The sequence below is a fragment of the Zingiber officinale genome, chromosome 3B (genome assembly GCF_018446385.1).
Source record: "Zingiber officinale cultivar Zhangliang chromosome 3B, Zo_v1.1, whole genome shotgun sequence".
Classification (NCBI taxonomy): domain Eukaryota; kingdom Viridiplantae; phylum Streptophyta; class Magnoliopsida; order Zingiberales; family Zingiberaceae; genus Zingiber; species Zingiber officinale.
Genome location: NC_055991.1, coordinates 119,017,275 through 119,037,000, shown reverse-complemented (window position 1 = coordinate 119,037,000; position 19,726 = coordinate 119,017,275). Strand labels below are relative to the sequence as shown.

General features: G+C 37.3%; 1 protein-coding gene across 2 annotated transcripts; it reads left to right on the top strand.

Annotated features, from left to right (window-relative positions):
- The first annotated feature begins 5,552 nt into the window (after positions 1-5,552).
- Positions 5,553-18,652, top strand: LOC121967427. Of its 2 annotated transcripts, XM_042517645.1 has the most exons (19): positions 5,553-7,159; positions 7,437-7,508; positions 7,614-7,818; positions 7,891-8,005; positions 10,386-10,559; positions 10,653-10,734; positions 10,813-10,872; positions 10,950-11,002; positions 11,086-11,252; positions 13,745-13,955; positions 14,316-14,373; positions 14,473-14,529; positions 14,740-14,985; positions 15,265-15,329; positions 15,409-15,465; positions 15,548-15,641; positions 17,712-17,852; positions 17,931-18,069; positions 18,579-18,652. In XM_042517645.1, the coding sequence occupies exons 1-18, from the start codon at positions 5,768-5,770 to the stop codon at positions 18,045-18,047; spliced, it is 3,366 nt and encodes a 1,121-aa protein (XP_042373579.1). In that variant the 5' UTR covers positions 5,553-5,767; the 3' UTR covers positions 18,048-18,069; positions 18,579-18,652. The 2 variants fall into 2 exon arrangements, with proteins under 2 accessions (XP_042373579.1, XP_042373578.1); XM_042517644.1 differs by lacking the exon at positions 18,579-18,652 and having other exon boundaries at positions 17,931-18,474.
- The last annotated feature ends 1,074 nt before the right edge of the window (positions 18,653-19,726 follow it).

The following is a 19,726-nucleotide window of genomic DNA, read 5'->3' as shown; positions in this document are numbered from 1 at the left end:
TTCGACCACGTTGCCTTTAATGTCTTCCTTTTTCCTTGCTTTATGTTCGGACACTCCACCTTGTTCGGACACTCCACCTTGTAGTGTCCTTGCTTATTGCACCCATAGCAGGTCACTTCAGACTTAGGCTTCGAGATTTGATTCGTACCCATTTGGTTGCCCTTTGATTGGATCATCCTCTTCTTCTTTAGCATTTTTCAAACTAGGTTGACTAGTTTGTAGGTGAGCTCCTCGTTGTCTTTAGAATCCAATTCATCTTCGGATTCAAGTTGGTACTTAGGTTTTGGCTTCTTGTTTATGAGTTTCCCTGCAAACAACGCAATACCTTTCTTTACCTGAGTAGTATTAGCTTGTTCATGCAATTCAAACTCAGAAAATAACTCATCTAGCCTAATAATTAAAATATATTTGGATACTCTGTAAGCATTTGCCATGGATGCTCGCAAAGTGTTTCTTGAGAAAGCATTTAATGTGTACCTTATAACGTCACGATTCTCCACTTTTTAATTTATCTGATCGCGTGGAGTCCGTTGAGTAGGTCTTAAATCTGAGCATGTAATTGGCTTGCCGATTCACCATTCTATATTTTAATATTATATAACTTATTTAAAATAAGGTCGCGTTTACTTACTTTTGCATTGGAGGTGCCCTCGTGTAGTTAGATCAATTTCTCATATAGATCCTTTGCACCTGAGAATGGACCGCCTCGGTTCAATTCTGCTTTGGTTAGGTCACATTGGAGAGTACATGTCGCTTTTGCATCAGCCTCGATCTTCTTCTTCATTGATGTGTCTTATTTGTCGCAGGGGATGAGTACTCTGCCTTCGGTGAAAAATATGAATCTGATTTGGATTTTAATCCACATTTCCACTTAGGTCTTGAGATGGTATTCCATTCGGTCCTTCTAGTACCCGAAGTCCTCACTAGAGAAAAGAGGCGGACGTGCAGTACTCTAACCTTCTTAATGAGTCATTTAGTGAAGATCTTGTAAAGGCAAAAATAATAAAACTTATTTTAAGTCTTAGTCTTGGATTAGTAGTGTGGTAGAAAAATAAGGCAAAAAATCGGCTCAAATAGTATTACACCAATTTCAAGAAAAATTTGAAAAATTGATAAATTTGTCAAAAGAGATTATTAGACCAATTCTGACTTATGGTAAAAATTTGAAAACGAAAAAAAGGTGAAGAAGAATGCTCAAATGGTAGTTGTACCGATTCAAAATAGCCTCGCTCTAATACTAATTGTAGGATCGAAAGTGTTAGTAGGGAGGGGATGAATAGTACTCGTGACTTTTTCACTTTTTGGAAAGCACTTGCATAAAGAGTAAGTTTAGCGGAAATAAAGAAATAAAGGAAAACAGAAAGTTAAGTTAACACCTTTAGTTTTACTTTGTTCAGAATCTGTGACGACTCCTACTTCAAGGCTCACACTCGTTGAATATTTATTTTGGACAATTCACTAATAAATCGGAGAATTACAAGTACAATAATTTAACTGCAATGATTAAAATTATACCGACAACTAAGGATTAGAAGTTCTGAGCTTTCGATCGTCAGAGTCACGTCACAGAGTCATAGAATCATCTTTGAAGCAACACACAAGTGAAGGATTGTGAGAATGAGTTGTAATTGAAGAGCTACTTGAACCAGTCTTTTATAGACTGTTGACTATAGAAGTTATCCCCTCATCCTCAAACTCGTTAACCTCTGCAACCTATGCTATTTATCCATTAGAAGGCGCCTTTAAGGCACTCGAAGGCACATTCAAGCCAGTCTTTAGGGCACCTTCAACCGTATGGAAGGTGCCTCCACCCCTTTCCGCTCGGGACTTTGGCCAAGGTATTCGAGGCGCCTTCAGCACCATGGATGGAAGGCACCTCGAGCATTGTTCACCCGAGGTAATCCTTTGTGCATTTCATTCCCACAAGGCACATTAGTCCAAATACAAAAGATACCATACAAAATAAAATTAACACAATAAAATATGATTAATAAACTATTTGACAGTCTCTGAATTATCTAGTTATGACTTTCAAATTTTTCAGAAATCTTAAGTCGAACTGACGCCTACTGTTCTCTAACAGGGAACGCGTCCTCACATACTTCTCTCAGGAGAATTTACCTTTTGCCTGCTCAGCGTCCGAGACATCAGGATTTTTTTTTCTAGACAACCAATCCCTGACCCCTCCAGTCTTCCGCCTGGTGTTCGCGACCCTCAGGACTTTCACCTAGCTAGTGTCCTCGACTTGCTAAGACTTTGGCCAGTCCCACGACCAAGATTTTGTTACCTAATCGCAGCTAAGACTTTCCATCTCCTAATCTCAACTAGGACTTTTACTTTACCTAAGATCACTTAGGACTTTCCTGCACATGCACTTAGGGGGCGTTTGGTTTAGGGGAATAGGAGTGGGGAATGAGAATGTGAATCATTGATTGTCATTGTTAATGTTTGGATTATAGGAATAGGAATGCAAATAAGGGAATGAATCCTTGAAATTGGGTAATAACTTATTCTCATGTACCTCCCCTTCAATGAGTCATTATCCTATTTTCATCAATCAAAATATTTCCTTATTCCAAAAATACCCTTGAACTAAAACTAAAATTTTCTCCCTTAATATCAAATATCAAAATATATATATTTATTTTTTTCTTTCATATCACTTCTCTCTCCTTGTTCTCTCTCATCATATTTTCTCTCTCATCATTTTATCACACACTTTCTCTCTCTTATCACACTCTCTTTCCCTTTTTTCTCATTACACTTTCTCTCTCATCATACTTTCTCTCTCCTCAATCTCTCCCATCACACTCCCTTTTCTCTTTTTTTCTCATTACACTTTCGCTTTCATCACACTTTCTCTCTCCTCAATCTCTCTTGTCACACTCCCTCCTTTTTTTTTCCTCAACACACTTTCTCTCTCATCATACTTTCTCACTCATCATATTTTCTCCCTCATCATACTTTCTCTCTCCTCAATCTCTCCCATCACACTCAATGTTCTTCTTTTTTCATCACACTTTTTCTCTCATCACACTTTATCTCTCACCATACTTTCTCTCTCCTCAATCTCTCATCACACACTCTCTCCTCATTTTTTCTCATTATATTTTCTCTCTTTTCATCCTCTCCCAGCGTACTTTCTCTCACATCATATTTTCTCGCTCATCTTCTCTTATCATGCTCTCTCCTATCACACTCTATTTTCTCATTTTCTCTCATCACACTTTCTCTCTCTTCATTCTTTAACATCACACTTTTCTCTCTCTTCATTCTTTCTCATCACACTTTCTCTCTCATCATACTTTCTCTCTCATCATTTTCTTTCATCATATTTTTCTCTCACATTTATCTTTCTCTCATATCTAATTTTTTCTCTTATTTTTCTTTAAGGGTAAAAAAGAAAATTTTGATTTATTCCGATAGAAAATATGCAACTAACCAAACATTACTTTTAAGAGTGATATCCATGCTCATACCCATTCTCATTCCACAATACAATGATTCTCATTCCGATTCATATTCCTAACAAAGAACCAAATGCCCCCTTAATTTAATATATTAGAATAACAAGAAACCTTAACTTTAAACTTTTTGTCATAATCAAAACTTAAATTCGATCATATGATGTTTCCTTGCACCAACACCAATCACTTGCTAACTTGGTTAACTGCCAACCTAATAGGAGCCGATTTGATAAGGAAGCTCTTGACCAGAAGCAACTTGACTCTCATCTGATTTACTTGCAGTGACTTTTCCAGAATCCTCAAGAAGTTGGTCCATCATCTGATCTCAACTAGATCATTTTTATTTGTATTTGTATACAAAGTTAATTTTGAAGTATTCTTGTACTATATTATTAAGATGGTACTCATACTTACTAAATAAACGACATGATTTTTTTATAGAAAACACAGGACTGTAATTACATTTTTTAAGTAATTAATTAAATATTTAAAAGTTAAATCTTAGCTACCATATATTATAAAGATTTTGTTGTAGTGGAATGATAATTTTAAAAATGTTAGTCCCTTGGATAGGTCTTCGTGAATATTTTCTGATTTATCTTTATGTTCAATGAAAATTTTTTATAGGATCAAATCAATCACTTTCAAAACTAATTGATTAAAAAAATAGGTAATACTAAATGGTCAGAATCTAACCAGTTAAAATCAATACATGCAAGTGTACACATGGGTATTTTAGTAATATCATATATGTATACACATGCATGCATTCTAATTGGAGGATAAAAAATTCTAGCTGACCAAATTCTGGCCAACGAGAATTACTATAAAAAAATTATCGAATTATAAAAAAAACACACAAGAGATGATAGCATTAACTAAGCATTTAATGTTCAAAATTAATTGATTAAAAAAGTTATCGAATTATAAAAAAACACACAAGAGATGATAGCATTAACTAAGCATTTAATGTTAAAATTTCAACGGTGACGCATTATAAAATTTTTTGTCTAATGAGATAATAAATCTAAGAATTTTACTACTGAGTGGACCTCCGTGTGTATTTTCCTATTTACTATATAGTGGTTCCCATGGACTGGATTAGTTGGAGAGATGTCTAATTCTTGCAGCTAAGATTTTAGGGTCAAAGGTCGTCAGCTGCACACAAGGTTAAAATCCTGGTCTGCTGTGCCAAAAATTCCTACGACCTCCAGTCACCTCTCTTGCCCAGCATTAATCGTGATTTACTCCCTCTATAATCCTGGGGAGCCAGGCCCAGGGGACCGCTAGGGTGACGATTCCACCTTTTTTGCAACTATTTACTATATAATGACCATAAAAATTTTATATGGGGCCAAGTTCATCATCTCTCAAATTAGTTAGTTTAAAATACTAAATACCTAAATTAAAAAATAAACAGAAAAAAAAAAACAAGAGACGATAGCAATCTCTCCTCTGCATATATGGTGCAACGGTCAGTAGATTAACAAGTAGGCATGTACATTTCCTTCTAATGTCAGGATCTTAATTTTTGGCCGTCCATCTGGATACCCGAATATAAATAAATAAATAAATAAATAATTGATAGCGACTCAAATGGTTGTATCCGTAGACTGCATAAAAATTTGAAATTGAAATTACTTAAATATTTATTAGACACAAGCAATTACTCAATTGAATAAAAAAAATATATGAATATGAGTATTTGCATTTTTGAGGAAATTTATTTTAGTCAAATTGGTGACAGTTTGAAATATGGTGACATAACTCGTCCCAATATATGAATAGCGCATGAGCACCATTTGAAATATGGATCGTACTAAAATTGACCCGTAGGCCGAGAAACTAATACCATAGCCCAACATACCGGATAGACTGAGCCTAACCCAAGAAATAGTGATATCTTTGAGTCGTATTGTGATATTTTTGAAAATTGTGGGTGTGCTGGATATGTTTTCCCTTTAATTATCACAAAACTATACGGAGTATTTGGAAGGGCAAAGTAAATAAATTCTCGTTTAATTATCACAAAATTATTGTTATTTAATTCGTCAAATTAAGTATTTTCGCTTTCTCATCCTTTTCCTCCCTTCCTTCTTTCCTTGTAGCGACCACGCGGCTCGTCGCCTTCCCCAACACCAACTCCTCTCATCCTCCCTTCTCCCTACCCTATAAATTGACCGCAAACCCTAATCTCCCACTCTTTTCGCATCCCGATCCCCCTCGTCCTCCTCCCTCGCCGGCGCCGCTCTCTCCATGCGTCTCCCCTGACCCGTCGCCTCCTCGCACGGCCGGATCCCATGGCCGGCGGGCCGCCCGAGTCGGAGGAGTTCGTGATACGCTCCGGCGTCCGCTCCGGGCTGAAGCGGGAGTTCGCGTTCGCCCTCAGGTCGCAGTCCCAGCTCCCGGCTTCCCTTGGTCGTACTCGCTCCGGAAAGTCGGTTGGTGGCTTTGCCGCTTCGGCGCCGAGGGAGAGTAAGAAACTGAGGGAATCCCTTCTGTCCGAGGCTGACGAGAAGGCGGTCGAGGTTGCGGTTGCCCCGATTGTTGTGGATTGCGACGACTTGGGTTCGGAAGGAATAGATGTAGTTGTGCGTGCGGATGAGGACGCTGTGGAAACCGTCACATTGGCCGGTAGTTTCTGCGGTTCTGCATCGGAGATTGCTTCTTCATATTCGAAGCCCTCCGCCGAGGAAACGTTGGTTTCATTAGATTGTTGTGATGAATCGGCGGCGGATGACGCTCAAGCAAATGGAAAGCCTGTCAAAGCCTCAGTTGTTCATTGTGACGATAAGCACAAGGTGGATGTGGATCCGTCTAGGAGTGGGACTCCTGTCGGAACTTTAGTGTCGGTTAATGTCCAGGGTGAATCTGCCGCGTCTGTGAAACCGATCAAGGTGTTTGTCAGATCTCCACTGAGGGGCAAAATGGGAGATTTGTTAAAGTCTGCCAATGGTCAGGCCAAAGCTTTAGGGTCCACCGTGGAAACCACAATTGTTCTTGATCATGGTGCTACGTGCAAACTGAATTGCAGTTCCCTTGATAATTCACGTGCAATGGGCAATGCTGTCTTGATTGACGGGGATGATGTATGTAATGCTAATGAATTGGCTTCTAACAATCAATCGAACAGCTTATTAGCATTGACGAAGGGGGATGGTGTACAAGAATCAATTCTCGAAAGCCTTCCTTCCACGGCAACTATGAATTCTAGAGAACTTTTGCAGGGTACATCAGCAGTAGCGGACTATGGCGATGTTCATGGACATTCAGCTGGTTTGCTACAAAAACCCTTGAGGAGATTTACTAGGTCAATGTTGAACTCGAAGGCTCCACCTGCTAATAGAGAAGTCCAAACCGCAGTGCTCTCTGCCATGGAAAATGACAAAGATGGCCGGATTCAAGATTATAACTTTCCAGGACTATCAAATGGGAAGGCTACAAGGTCTAATATCAAGGACAGAGGCGATGATTTGGGCACAGATGTTAGCATATCGAGTGAATCTATTGGATTAGAAGAAATAAAAAGTGAGGCATATTCTTCTGAATCTTTGAGCACCCCGCAGAATAAGATGGAACTAAAGATGTCAAAGAAGATTTCTCTGACAAAACTACCTGGTAATGTAAGAGAATTGCTGTCAACTGGATTGCTTGAAGGATTGCCTGTCAAATATTTTACATCCAATGGAAGGGTATGCTGCACTCTCCAGCGATTGAAGTCATTTTCAAGTATTTAGTTAGTACTTTTTGCTTATGAAAATAAGGTCTTGAGTTTACCATCAGAATCAACATATTCTTAAAACCAATACACAGTCTTTGTCAATTTCATTTTCTCCTTTTTTTTCTTTTGTCATGTACTAGCTTTCATATGGGGTTTTCCCTGCAAGATGAACATTTGAAATTTTTTTCCTGTATAATTTTTGGACACTATGATTTTGACCAGGAATTGTCTTTATGACATTATTACAGCGAATTGAGCTTCACGGTGTTATTAAGGGCAATGGTATAATATGCTCTTGTGCTAATTGTGATAGTTCAACTGTGAGTATTTCCTCTATGTAACCTTCATACTACTAATACTTGTAATCACTTACTTTAAATAGTTCTTTACTCAATTATGGCATTTTTTGTGCATGTGGTATGAAGGTTGTTTCAGCTTATATATTTGAGCAGCATGCTGGCAGCACCAAGAAGCACCCAGCAGATTTCATTTTCTTGCAAAATGGTAATAACCTCCATGATGTAGTGAGAGCATGCCGTGATGCTCCTTTAAACATGTTGGAAGCTACAATTCAAGGTGCAATAGGTCCAACGCCACCAAGGAATTGCTTTACTTGTCAAAACTGCAGTGGTAAATACTTCTTTATATTGATGCATTTATAGGAATTTATTTACATGGCTGCATCCTTGCTATTGTCAACAGCATCATTTTCAACTTCACGCTCTGGAAAATTTGCATTATTCTGTGATTTGTGTATCGAATCAAAGCAACACGTTAGGACTCCCGGTCCACTGCTTGGAATTGCCAGTTCTCCAAGGTACTCTTCCCAGAAGAAGATTCATTTAGTTTTTGCTTCATTGTATCAAATAATGTCATTGCTATCCTATGTGTTTTTTTTCCTTCTTTGTCCATCATCATTCTTGTGGTCTGTTCTAGACATTATTGACACTATTTTAGTCTAAACCTCACTTATGGATATATTATTCTAAAAATCAAAAACATAACCTGTCAATCAAATTGTCAAGGCTAGAAAACCTTTATTACACATGAAAAATCATGCTAAATTTGTATTTTTTTTTTCTTAGTAAAGAATGAGATGTGGATTTTGATCACTGACTTCTGTTGCCGTTAAGTGATAATTTGTGTTGAAGAAATCAACTTTTTAACCAAGGAAGTAATCAAGAAAATCTAACCTAAGTCACATATTACAGTATAGATTTGCCTGAGTTGATCATCTTATTTGTTTCCATCTGTTTACTGTCTTTGTGTCAATAATGTTAGTCACATATCTGTATAAAGAAAAAACTTGGGGGTTTTGTTTTTCTTCTTTGTTTTATTGGTTTTCTAAGTCTACTCCATGAGGATGATGCCTGTTGTGTTCATTATGATTGTTTGTCTGTGTTATATGTGCTTATAATCTACTTCTTTTGGTTTGATGACTATTTTGATTGATCCTAATATTTATATGAATGATGTGCATTTTTTGTATGGTCAATATTCTAACTTTACTTAAGGTTTGTCAAAACAAGTACAAAGTAACAGAAACAAATTTTATCATCCGAAGGTCATGGAAAAACTTTTCATGAATCTCTCATAGTGCTGGTTACACACTAGAAGGAGAGACTAGCTGAAAAAGAAAATCATATCTATTTTGTAAAATGAGGTGTGTTAATTGCTTGAAGTGGAACCTTGGCGCAACGCAACGGTAAAATTGTTGCTTTGTGACCAAAATGTCACGGATTCGAATCCTGGAAACAACCTCTTTCAAAAAGCAAGGTAAGGCTGCGTACAATGGATCCTTTCCCGGGACCTCGCATAGCGGGAGCTTCGTGCACCGGGCTGCCCTAAGGTGTGTTAATTGCTTGAATCTCATGACAAGATGAAACAGACTTTGATCTACATCAAGATGCCCCCAACAGCTTCTTGCATCATATCATATTTTTGATGCTTGCTCAAAGTCAAAACTCTAAAGCAATAGGATGTATGATTTTATTTTTCACACGTGCACTTTATGTATGGTGTATTGAGTAACAATTGAGATAGGTGATATAACAAAATAAGATGTGTCCTAACAATTTGGAATTAACTACATGGATCCTATCACACTATTGAGTTACAGAAACATACCTCTTGAATAACAACCTAAGATGCTAGATACACATCCATATATCTTTAAACGCATGCATGGAATTCTAGTTGTAGAAATTTATTGTTTGTCTACAAAATGATTGAAGAATGATTGCTGTTCATTTTTGTCATAATTTAAGTAATGTAATATCATGGAGCTAATATGGTCATTATGAGACTTGCAATTACATGACCTCGAATATATGCTTGTACTGATTCATCAGTAGCTTGTCATCGTTGTGGACAGAGATGTTACCTCATTCATTGGTATGGCCATCTTGTATGAGTTATGACTTGCTTGAATTAAGAGTACAAAATAAATAGGTTGTTTCAAGCTCCCGACATTGGTGATACATTGTAGTTCTGCTGTGAGAGATACTTATGGGTTGTCTTCATTGTTGTTTATATCATGTAAATTAGAAACTTCGGTCCTAGGGGTGTCAAATGGGTCAGATTATCCCTGATATGGTACGACCCAACACCGTGTGAATCATACCTGACATGACTCATCAAGGATTGGTATGTGCTGTTCCATGCTTGGCCAGGTCTTTGAGTAGAGCTAGGAAGCAAGCGCTCACTTGCTGCTTGTGCTCAACAAGGCCTAGGCTAGTGCCATCCTGAGCACAACATGAACTAGGGCCGGGCATGAACTTTTTCTATTTTTCTGAATTTTAAATATTAATTCAGCTTGGTAATAGGCTGGCATAGGTCACCTGAACTTAGGCTCACATTACGTGGAGGGAAGGGCTATTGGCTGTGTCTAGCATGAGCCATTTGGAGTTGTGTCAGGCTAGACACACCACAGAAATCTCATTGGCCCAGCGGGCGCATGCCATGCCCGGCCCAGACATGGCCCATTGACAAGTCTACTCTGTCTCTGTCCTTGAAAAGTCTACTTTTGTTTAAATTTGACTAGAGGAAAGCATGACTCCAAGTGTAGTCTGCAACATATATTGGTTATATCAATGTATTATATAATTTTTATTCATATTATTTTTTTTTCCTTACTTCCTAGTCTTTAACAAGTTTATTTCTAAAAAGAGTCTTCACTATGTCTATTCTTCATTCAGATTGCCAAGAACAGGCTCTAAGCTAGAACCATTGCCAAGAACAAGCTTTAAACCAGGATCAAGCACTAAGCCAGAACAATTGCCAAGAGCCAGCTTGAAGCCAGAACCACCAAGTAATTCTTCAAAGAACTTATCATCAATCAAGAAAACCAGTGTGGGAAGGTTAACTAGAAAGTTGGTACTTCAACTCAACAAAAAAAGTTTCATTCAAAGATTCCTGCTTTTGGTTTAATTTATGACAAATTTATTATGTATCATTTTCACAAGGGATCTCGGCCTGCACAAGTTGGTATTTATGAATGGCATCTTGCCAGAGGGAACGGAAGTTGGCTACTATGTTCGTGGCAAGGTTGTGCTGGTGGACAATGATTCTTACTCTAGTCTAATAATTAGCAACAATGTTTGTTTGATAGACATTCTTTTGCAGAGATTACTTGAAGGTTACATAAAAGATGCTGGAATATACTGTAGATGCTGCAACACCGTGGTTAATTACTATCTTCTTTAGTAGATTCTGATGTCCCTGTAACCAGAATTCTAATATCTAATATGCTAATTACACAGATTAGTCCGTCACAGTTTGAAGCTCATGCTGGTAGAGCAGCACGGCGCAAACCGTGGGTTTAATATTTACTTATTCGATTGAAGACTTATTAGCTTCCTACATTTTGTTCATCTTTTTCTTTCTTTGATTCTACAGATACAATAATATATACACATCCAATGGAGTTTCCCTTCATGAATTGTCAGTTTCTTTGTCAAAGGATCGGAAGCTGTCAGCTGGTGAGAATGATGACCTATGCAGTATTTGTGCTGATGGTGGAAACCTTCTACTCTGTGATCTATGCCCAAGAGCTTTTCACACAGGTAGATCTTTACTTTTCCTGGATCTTTTTTTTCCCGCATTGAAAACAAGATACTTGCTAATTTGTATCAAATTTATGATAACTTATAAGTTGATTTTAATACGACTTGATGTATTTTGCATGTGTTAAGTATATGTCCATTCTCTGATTATTGATCAAAATAATGATTATGCTTTCTAATTGTTATTTATGGACATTCCTCGTTATGTAGGCTCTCTCCAGTAACTAAGCTTGTACCAGGCAAACTTGAAAATCACACTAATTTATAGGGTAATAGGCTCTTATTGGTTAAGCTGCTAGACATCTGCAATCAGTTTGATTTGTTGCAATGGTTTTAATTGAAATGTTGATTATTTCTACTTGTGCAAGTCAAGTGAATGATTCAAGCAAGCTCTCATGGTATATTTCTGATTTGTGTGTGCTGAGTTTTCAATGATGAATTGGTAGCCATGGCTTTGCTTCTTAGCACCTGTCTGAATACCCTCTTTTATTAGAAGTCAAATTTGGTGGACCAAAATATGCTGTTTATCCTCTTTAATGGTGCATTTGGTTCACGAATATAATACACAAAGTATAACAACTATTCTTAGGGACTGGAATTGACAGGGACTCTAATAGGAATAACTATTCTAGTGTTGGGTTCACATGACTGTCATAACATATAGAGAAGGAATAATTTTTATAATGATAAAGTTCCATACGTGAGATGTTTTGTTTGACTCTTCTAGTTTTAGCCCATTTGCTTCCCCGTAATCAACTTGCTTGACTTACTCTGCTTGCTTGATTTAATTGATCCTGTCACTTGACTTGTTCGGCCTGACAAGTCCAATTGACCCATTGGACCTGACCGGCCAACATGATCAGTTGACTTCGCTTGCCCGATTGATCTATCCGATCAACCTACTTGCTAAATTGCCTAGCTTGCTTAGCTCAATCAATTTACCTCATCCGACCAAACCTACATAATCTGCTTGACCTGACCGACCTTGTAACTTTATAGCCTTATATATTTGCTTGGTCTTTTCAGCCCACTTGGTTAGCCCTGGGATACCTTCTCTGACCATTTTGCCTGACCCACTTGATGAACAATCTACTTCTCCTATCTAGCTTGTCTGACCTCAATTGACTTGTCTAACCTCTCAACCCATCTAGCTTGTCTGACCTCAATTGACTTGTCTAACCTCTCAACCCAACTAGCCCTCCTAGCCCAACAGATTCAATCAGTCCCATTCAACTTCACTGATGGACATGATCAAACACTGTCATCCTGGTAATATGTTTTTTGGAAGGTTGAATTGAGGAAAAATATATATTATTTGAGAATGTAATAGATAAGGGAATATCCTATTCCTAGAATAAAGGGAAATATATATATTCCTTATGAATAGGGAATCACAATGCTCTGAGAATTAGTATTCCAAGTTCATTTTTGCAACCAACATAATAATACTTTTTTATGGGAATTCTTAGGGAGTAGAATAACTATTCTTATGAGTCAAACTCACCACAAGCAAATTATGTATTATTACAAAAATTGGCTTTTTCATTATTTAGATGTCCATAATTTTCTTGCTCTGCCAGTATCTTAAAGAAATTAGTAATAGGAATTTCTTTTTCAGGGAAAAACGATTAGCACATACAATTACATTATGAAGACAGTTACTAACCTTTGAGGTTTTTTATGTTGCCCTTAAGGCATCAACCAATCGCTATGATTTGTTGCTAGTTTCATAATGTGATTGAGGATAAACGTGGATGCATGCAGGATTGATTGCAGATACTTTGATTATCAATCAGGAATCAGTAGATTGAGATGTTGGCTTTTGTTGGATACTTTTTTTTTTTTTACTTATTTCACTGTTATTCAGATCTGGAGTTTGTCTTCAACACAGGTAGGTGCTTGTGGCTACTTGAGATCCTCTGTCACTTGATAGGATAAAAGAAACATTCAAGTGAAATGAGACTGCATGATGGCTTGGTTTAATCTCTACTACAATATTTCATTTCACCTTGTCCTCAGAATTTGTGGCTAAGTTAGCCGGTTTTATCAGATGTCTCCATACTCCATAGTATTGACTGATTTTTATAATTGGCTATCATAAGGCCACGGGAGGCATTGAGGTACATTCGAGAGGGTAACAAAGGGCCTATGCATAGTTCCCTGAAAATTTATTATAGTCCACTCACTCTATATTTAATGCCTCACTGAGAGTGTTGGGCTAACATAGTCAGTATCACCTATACAGCCAGCAGTGCAAGACATGGTTCCTTAATTTGGTTTGAAGAATATTGTATATATATCTATTATAATTTATAACAACTTTCACTACCAATATGAAGTTTATTTTTCTCCACCTTTCATTAACTTGTATGTTGAGAAAGGATTTAACAGTTGGGCTGTTTTCTATGCGCATACTATTATGCAATTATAGTGGTGGTTATCATCCTCTACATAGATTTGTTTTTTTTTAAATTTGTTTAATCTTGTTGCAGGATGCGTAGGGTTGCCAAGTATACCAGAGGGAGATTGGCACTGTCAGTATTGTCAAAATCTCCATCAAAGAGAAAGGAGTGTTGCATCTAATGATAATGCTATTGCTGCTGGGAGAGTTGCAGGAGTTGATCCCATTGAGCAGATATTCAAAAGAAGCATGTGTATTGTCACAAGTTCCCAGGCTGATGTTGGTGGATGTGCAGTGTGCAGGTTTCTTCTCCTCTGCAGATTCCCCTTTTCTTTGATTTTGATGGATTTGAGTTTCATATCCACCGTATATCCTCTCTTTTGAATTTGATGAACTTGACTTTTAATTTTCACTCTATAATGATGTTTGCTTGGCTACAAAAGGCTGTTAATTAACTGGGTATGGTAATGTTTGCTTGGTTGGTTTTTTGGTTGAAAAATTATACACGCTTTTTCATTTTGAAGGAAATATATTTTTGCTTTGACCGTGCAACTCCATTGTCACGCAGTTGCTTTTGAAAATTTTGCTGGCAAGGCAGTGGTGTATTTTGCCTATTTAAAACTTGCTATTCTGTTCTTTCTAATTATCTTTGTGCATTGCAGGAGCCATGATTTCAGTAAATCTAGATTTGATGATCGAACAGTTATGATTTGTGACCAAGTATGATTCTGATAGACTCATTATCTTTTATTGCTTGATTTGCTGAAAGTGTTCCTTCAACATTGAACCAAGTTCTGACTACATTTATCATATATCCAGTGTGAGAAGGAATATCATGTTGGATGTTTGAGGGAGCAAAAGATGGCTGAACTAAAGGTGACCAAATAATCAAATTCGTGTTCAAATATAAGCACTTTGCATACTTGAATCTATCAACTGGAAGTGAACTTTTTAGTTACTTATGGCACTTGTCTACATCGAAGACAAATAGCCTAGTTAGGCCAACTTAATTATGTATAGCCTTTAAAGAATGCCTCAATCGACCCATTCAACACTTTGGGGCTTAATTTTGCCACTTAATTGCAGGAATTGCCTGAAGGGGATTGGTTCTGTTGTAGTGATTGCATTAGGATTTGGAATGCTTTGCAAGAATTTCTTCTACGTGGAGCACAGAAGCTTCCAGTATCAAATGCTGATGTCATCATGGAAAAATTGAAGAATAAAGATTTAAACATGGACACTGGTGCTGATATGAGATGGAGACTTCTAAGTGGAAAAACTGATTCAGGAGATAGTAAATTACTGCTTTCTAGAGCAGTTGCTATTTTCCATGTGAGTGAAGTCACATACAAGAAATTAATTTTTATATTAGATACTGATGCTATACTTGTGTATTCTGTCGGAAAACTGGTATGATGGATCCTGAAGCTAAGAAATTATTATATCATGAAACTTGAAGTAATACAATGTTGCAGATATTATCATCTATTTCCAAGTTTAATTTTGGTGGGGGTGGGTAGGGGGTTGCCTATCTTCTGTGCTAACTTTGTTCTGAGTAATTCCTAAAGAAAATGCGTCCTAAAATTTTGTATTGAACTTACTCTTCTTCAGGAGTCATTTGACCCCATTATTGAGGCTACAACTGGTCGGGATCTAATACCTTCTATGGTTTATGGGTGAGAACTTAACTGCTTATTGTAATTTATTTAGATGTTGTCGATTCCCATCTAAATTATTCATATTTATATCTTATAGGAGAACAGTAAGGGATCAAGATTTCAGTGGAATGTTCTGTGCAGTATTAACTGTTGGGTAAGCTTTGCCCTTGAAGATTTATTTTAGCTCTTTTTTTTATTACACATACAGGCTAATTTTAATTGCTATCTTGGTGTAGATCATCTGTTGTTTCAGCAGGAATCCTACGTGTTTTGGGAAGTGAAGTTGCTGAACTTCCATTAGTTGCAACAAGCAGGGAACACCAAGGGCTGGTGAGTAGCTGCCAATTTGTTGCTAAGTGAAAGAAGTCAGATTAATACCTGGTTAACATTAAAATAATGACTTAGTATACATACAGACTGTCTCTGAGTTTGAGTAAAATCTAGCTAATTGATCAAGTGCAAGATCCATCCTGCCAATATTCTCATTGGACGGACGCATACAAATCTATGCTATTTTTCCTGATTTCTATCTTTTGATAATTAGAGGAGAGTTGGGAGGTGACATAAAATGGGTGACTTTAATCTGCAGTCAGTAGGCCATGAAAGAGATATTTGCATGATGGAAAAGAAGGAATAACAGAAAGGCGCGTGATATGGAACCCTATTGCTGAAGCTATATTGTAGTTTTTTAGGCTTCATTTGTTTAAAAGGGCAGTCCGGTGCACGAAGCTCCCGCCATGCGGGTCCTGGGGAAGGATCCATTGTACGCAGCCTTACTTTGTTTTTTGCAAGAGGTTGTTTTCAGGATTTAAACCCGTGACCTTTTGGTCATATAGCAACAACTTTACCGTTGCAAGGCTCCCCTTATTAGGCTTCATTTGTTTGCCAGAAAATAAATTTTTCATGGATTTTTTTTAGAGAATAATCTTTTAGAACAAATAGATATTTTCTTGTTATTTGGATGCTTTCTTAGATTTTTGTTTTTATTTTTGGGCACATATAGGAAAAAAAAAATTCCTCTCTAAGTTGGCTCAGTCGGGTTAGCCGATTGGACCAGCCTATTTGGCTTGACCAGGCCTTTCTGCATGCTTGGCCTATGCTGCACAACAAGCTTAACCGACACATCACGTTTTTTTCAACTTGACTATTTCACCACGATCAATCAATCCAACCAGCCTGACCAACCCACCTAGACCACCATCAGCCTGGTTGGATTGGCTTGTCAGTTTGGCTCAATTGTCCCCTCAGACTGGCCTGGCCTGCCCATTTCAGTCTGATTAACTTGATTGGCCTTGTCGACTCGCTTGGTCTTGACCAGTCTGCTCCCAACATGTCCACCAGGATAGATAGGTCTGTCCGACCCACCAAGAGAAGCCATGACTGAGACCTACAAAACCTATCAGCCATTCCGACTCTCACAACTTTCCCGAATTGACCAAAACTGTTCGACCCAAGCTGAGCAAATCGATTGGCCCACTAAAACTGACACACTTGATTGGATTGGTTAACTTGCCTGACCCAACTGAATCAATCGATGTGCCCAACTCAACCAACCCGTGGCCCGATTGATATATTTGGATCGAATAACCTATTTGACCTGACTGATTCATTTGGCACGATTGGCTAGCCAATATTGATTGACCTAGTTGGCCCATTTTACCCAATTGGACTGATTGGTCTAACCAGCTTATCCAGCTTGATCAACACATCCAACATGACTGGACACAAATCATAGAACTTTAGAAGCTCCACTTCAGCCCGCGTAGCGCAGACAGTGGGCACACAACTTTGGCGTAATAGCCAGGGGTCGATTTTTGGGAACTGACGACCTAAGATTTACCTCACTATGCACCTAACGCCTATGTACCTACATTTATCTTCCTCCATATCGGTGAGGCCGGCATTAGGAGAGCCATTAAAGTAAATGATCTACCTTTTTTTTAGAAGCTCCACTTCATTTCCAATCCTACTAATTATATCTTCATAAATATTCCTTTTCTTTTACAAATAATAGATCCCAAATATCACTCCATTTCAAATCCTATTAATTATATCTTCATAAGTATTTTTTTTAATGAATAATAAATTCAAATCCCACCTAGTGAGATAAGGCTTGGTTGTTGTTGTTGTTGAAATAATAAATTCGAATATCGAAAACTTAAATAGTTGAGATTGATGACCTTTTGTCTTTGTGTATGGTTTGGTCACATTGCCTACATTTAAGCAACACTATATCGATGTAACTATAACTCTCAAAGACAATGCTTGCCGTTGTTTCTGCCGGTGTCTGAAATAATGAAATCTCCAAATTCTTCTTTTTATGAGTACGTTTCCCACATATTACAAATATCAGCCTCGTGCTTTTCTCATCAATTCATAAATCCTGTGTTGTTTCTGTAGGGTTTCTTCCAGACACTCTTTTTCTGCATTGAAACATTGCTGGCGTCTTTGAACGTGAAGCATTTCCTGCTCCCTGCAGCCGAAGAAGCTGAAGGCATTTGGACAAAAAAATTTGGGTTTACAAAGATAAACTCTGACCAGGTAAGCCCTTGATCCATCAGTTACTTTGGATAACATTTCAAATTAATTCGGCACTTAGATTCTCCATCCATCCTGCAGCTGGTGAAGGTTCTAAAGGGTGCTCGAACAACAGTCTTCCAGGGGACATCCATGCTACATAAACCTGTTCCACTCGTTCAATCTTCTTATTCAGTGAGACAGCAAGCTGCAGAGTGAAGTCAACAATGAATCCCTAAGGGTCAGTTTCCTTGGTTGGAAAAATAGGAGGGGGAAGGAAGGATGAGGGAGGTGGAGATGAAATATATACGAGTGATTGAGCTCTATCTGCCCTTCTCTTATCTAACTTGTCACCCAAATAGAATTGAGTCTAGAAGGAAGTTGTTCTTTTGAGGGTTCGTATTTTTGTGTGTATATAGAAGAGAGTCTGCTTTGTACAGCAATTTTTTAATCTAGAGTAAGTATGATGCTTCAGATGGAGTTTAAAAGAAGAATAGGATTTTTTTAACTCAAAAAGGATTGGAGGGATCAATGAAATTTCTTACTCCAGATTTTTTGTTTCTTAATCTGATCATATGCGACAGATTTTTTGTAATTGCACCAAAGTTAGATTTTCCCAAGCGTTTAATTTGTTATATTCTCACAATCTATGATATTTGTGAATGTATTATGGTAGTATGCGGATTGTATCGCTTGGTTAGCATGGTCATTCATCGTTCTTATTCTTGTTTTTGGTTTTTACTTTTTTAGTGCATATGGAAGCAAGTCTTAATTCCGGTGAAGATGAATTTCAAACTGGAGGAGCATCAGAGTCAATGACCTTTAAAAATGCTGCTGGAGGATGTGTTTTTTGTTTTTTAGGTAAGGTTGTCCCCTCGTCTTTTTCTTTCCCTTTAGGATACTTGTTATGTTGGCTTAAGTTCGGTCTTGGCTCTCCTTGCTTTTGTTTGCCGGAAGTTTAAATTTTCAAAGGGATATAACAAATGGAGAAGAATGTTATAAAATTGTAGTTTGGTCTCATACTAAGCAAATTAAAGTGTTGAATTGCTTGCAAATAAGTGTATAAAATATGTGAAGTTAGTAAAAGGATAAAAAATGGCCTTGTATAAATTTATTTTTGATTTATTTTATCAATTTTTATTGCCTTTGTTTAGCTCAAAAAACATGTTGTTGGGTAGGGCAGTGAGTTATTCACTCACATAATAAGTTCTCTCTCTACTTTGGAAACCAAAAAGTATTATATTCACGAATATTAATATTATATTAATAAGTTCTTTTTGACTGCTCGTCCTTCCAAGGAACAAGACACTGAACACCTAATAAACCGTAAAAGCAAAGTGTTCAGAGCTCATGCTCACGGTAGAGTCCCTTATGAGAGACTCTACAAAGTCCGAAGCCAACACCAAACACACCTGCAAAAAGCTCTGATCTGTTCCTTGCACCGTCTGCTTGGTCTCCACTTTCTCTCCTCTTTATTCCATCAAAATAAACAAATGCTTAGCGGTTGCACAATCATAAGCATTATAAACAGATAAATAATATTAACAGAATAAATAAATAAATATGGAAGCCTTCATCCTCTATTATAATTATTAGTGGTAGTAATAATAGTATTATTTTAATGTGGTGGATTAAACACCTACGACTTTGATCATAACACTTTTAATCAGTCTCCATAGAATACCCAGTTAACTAAAAGTTGTTATATAGTATGTACATGTCCGTAAAAAAAAAATCCCTCCCACCTTTAGTTAATTTGACGGTCATACTATAAATTAATATTATAATTTATTTCTCTTCACATAACTTAGAGATGAATTATGAGAGCCGTCTGGGATGAATATAATCACTTGTTACAATAATACTTTTAATCAATCTTACTTCTACTTAATGAATTA

What these genes read in the sequence shown, in the direction of transcription:
- LOC121967427 (XM_042517645.1), top strand. Translation starts at nt 5,768, where the DNA reads ATGGCCGGCGGGCCGCCCGAGTCGGAGGAGTTCGTGATACGCTCCGGC. An exon ending in GCTACTATGTTCGTGGCAAG is followed by an intron (nt 10,735 to 10,812) that starts GTTGTGCTGGTG and finishes ATTCTTTTGCAG; the next exon opens with AGATTACTTGAAGGTTACAT. An exon ending in CAGTTATGATTTGTGACCAA is followed by an intron (nt 14,374 to 14,472) that starts GTATGATTCTGA and finishes TCATATATCCAG; the next exon opens with TGTGAGAAGGAATATCATGT.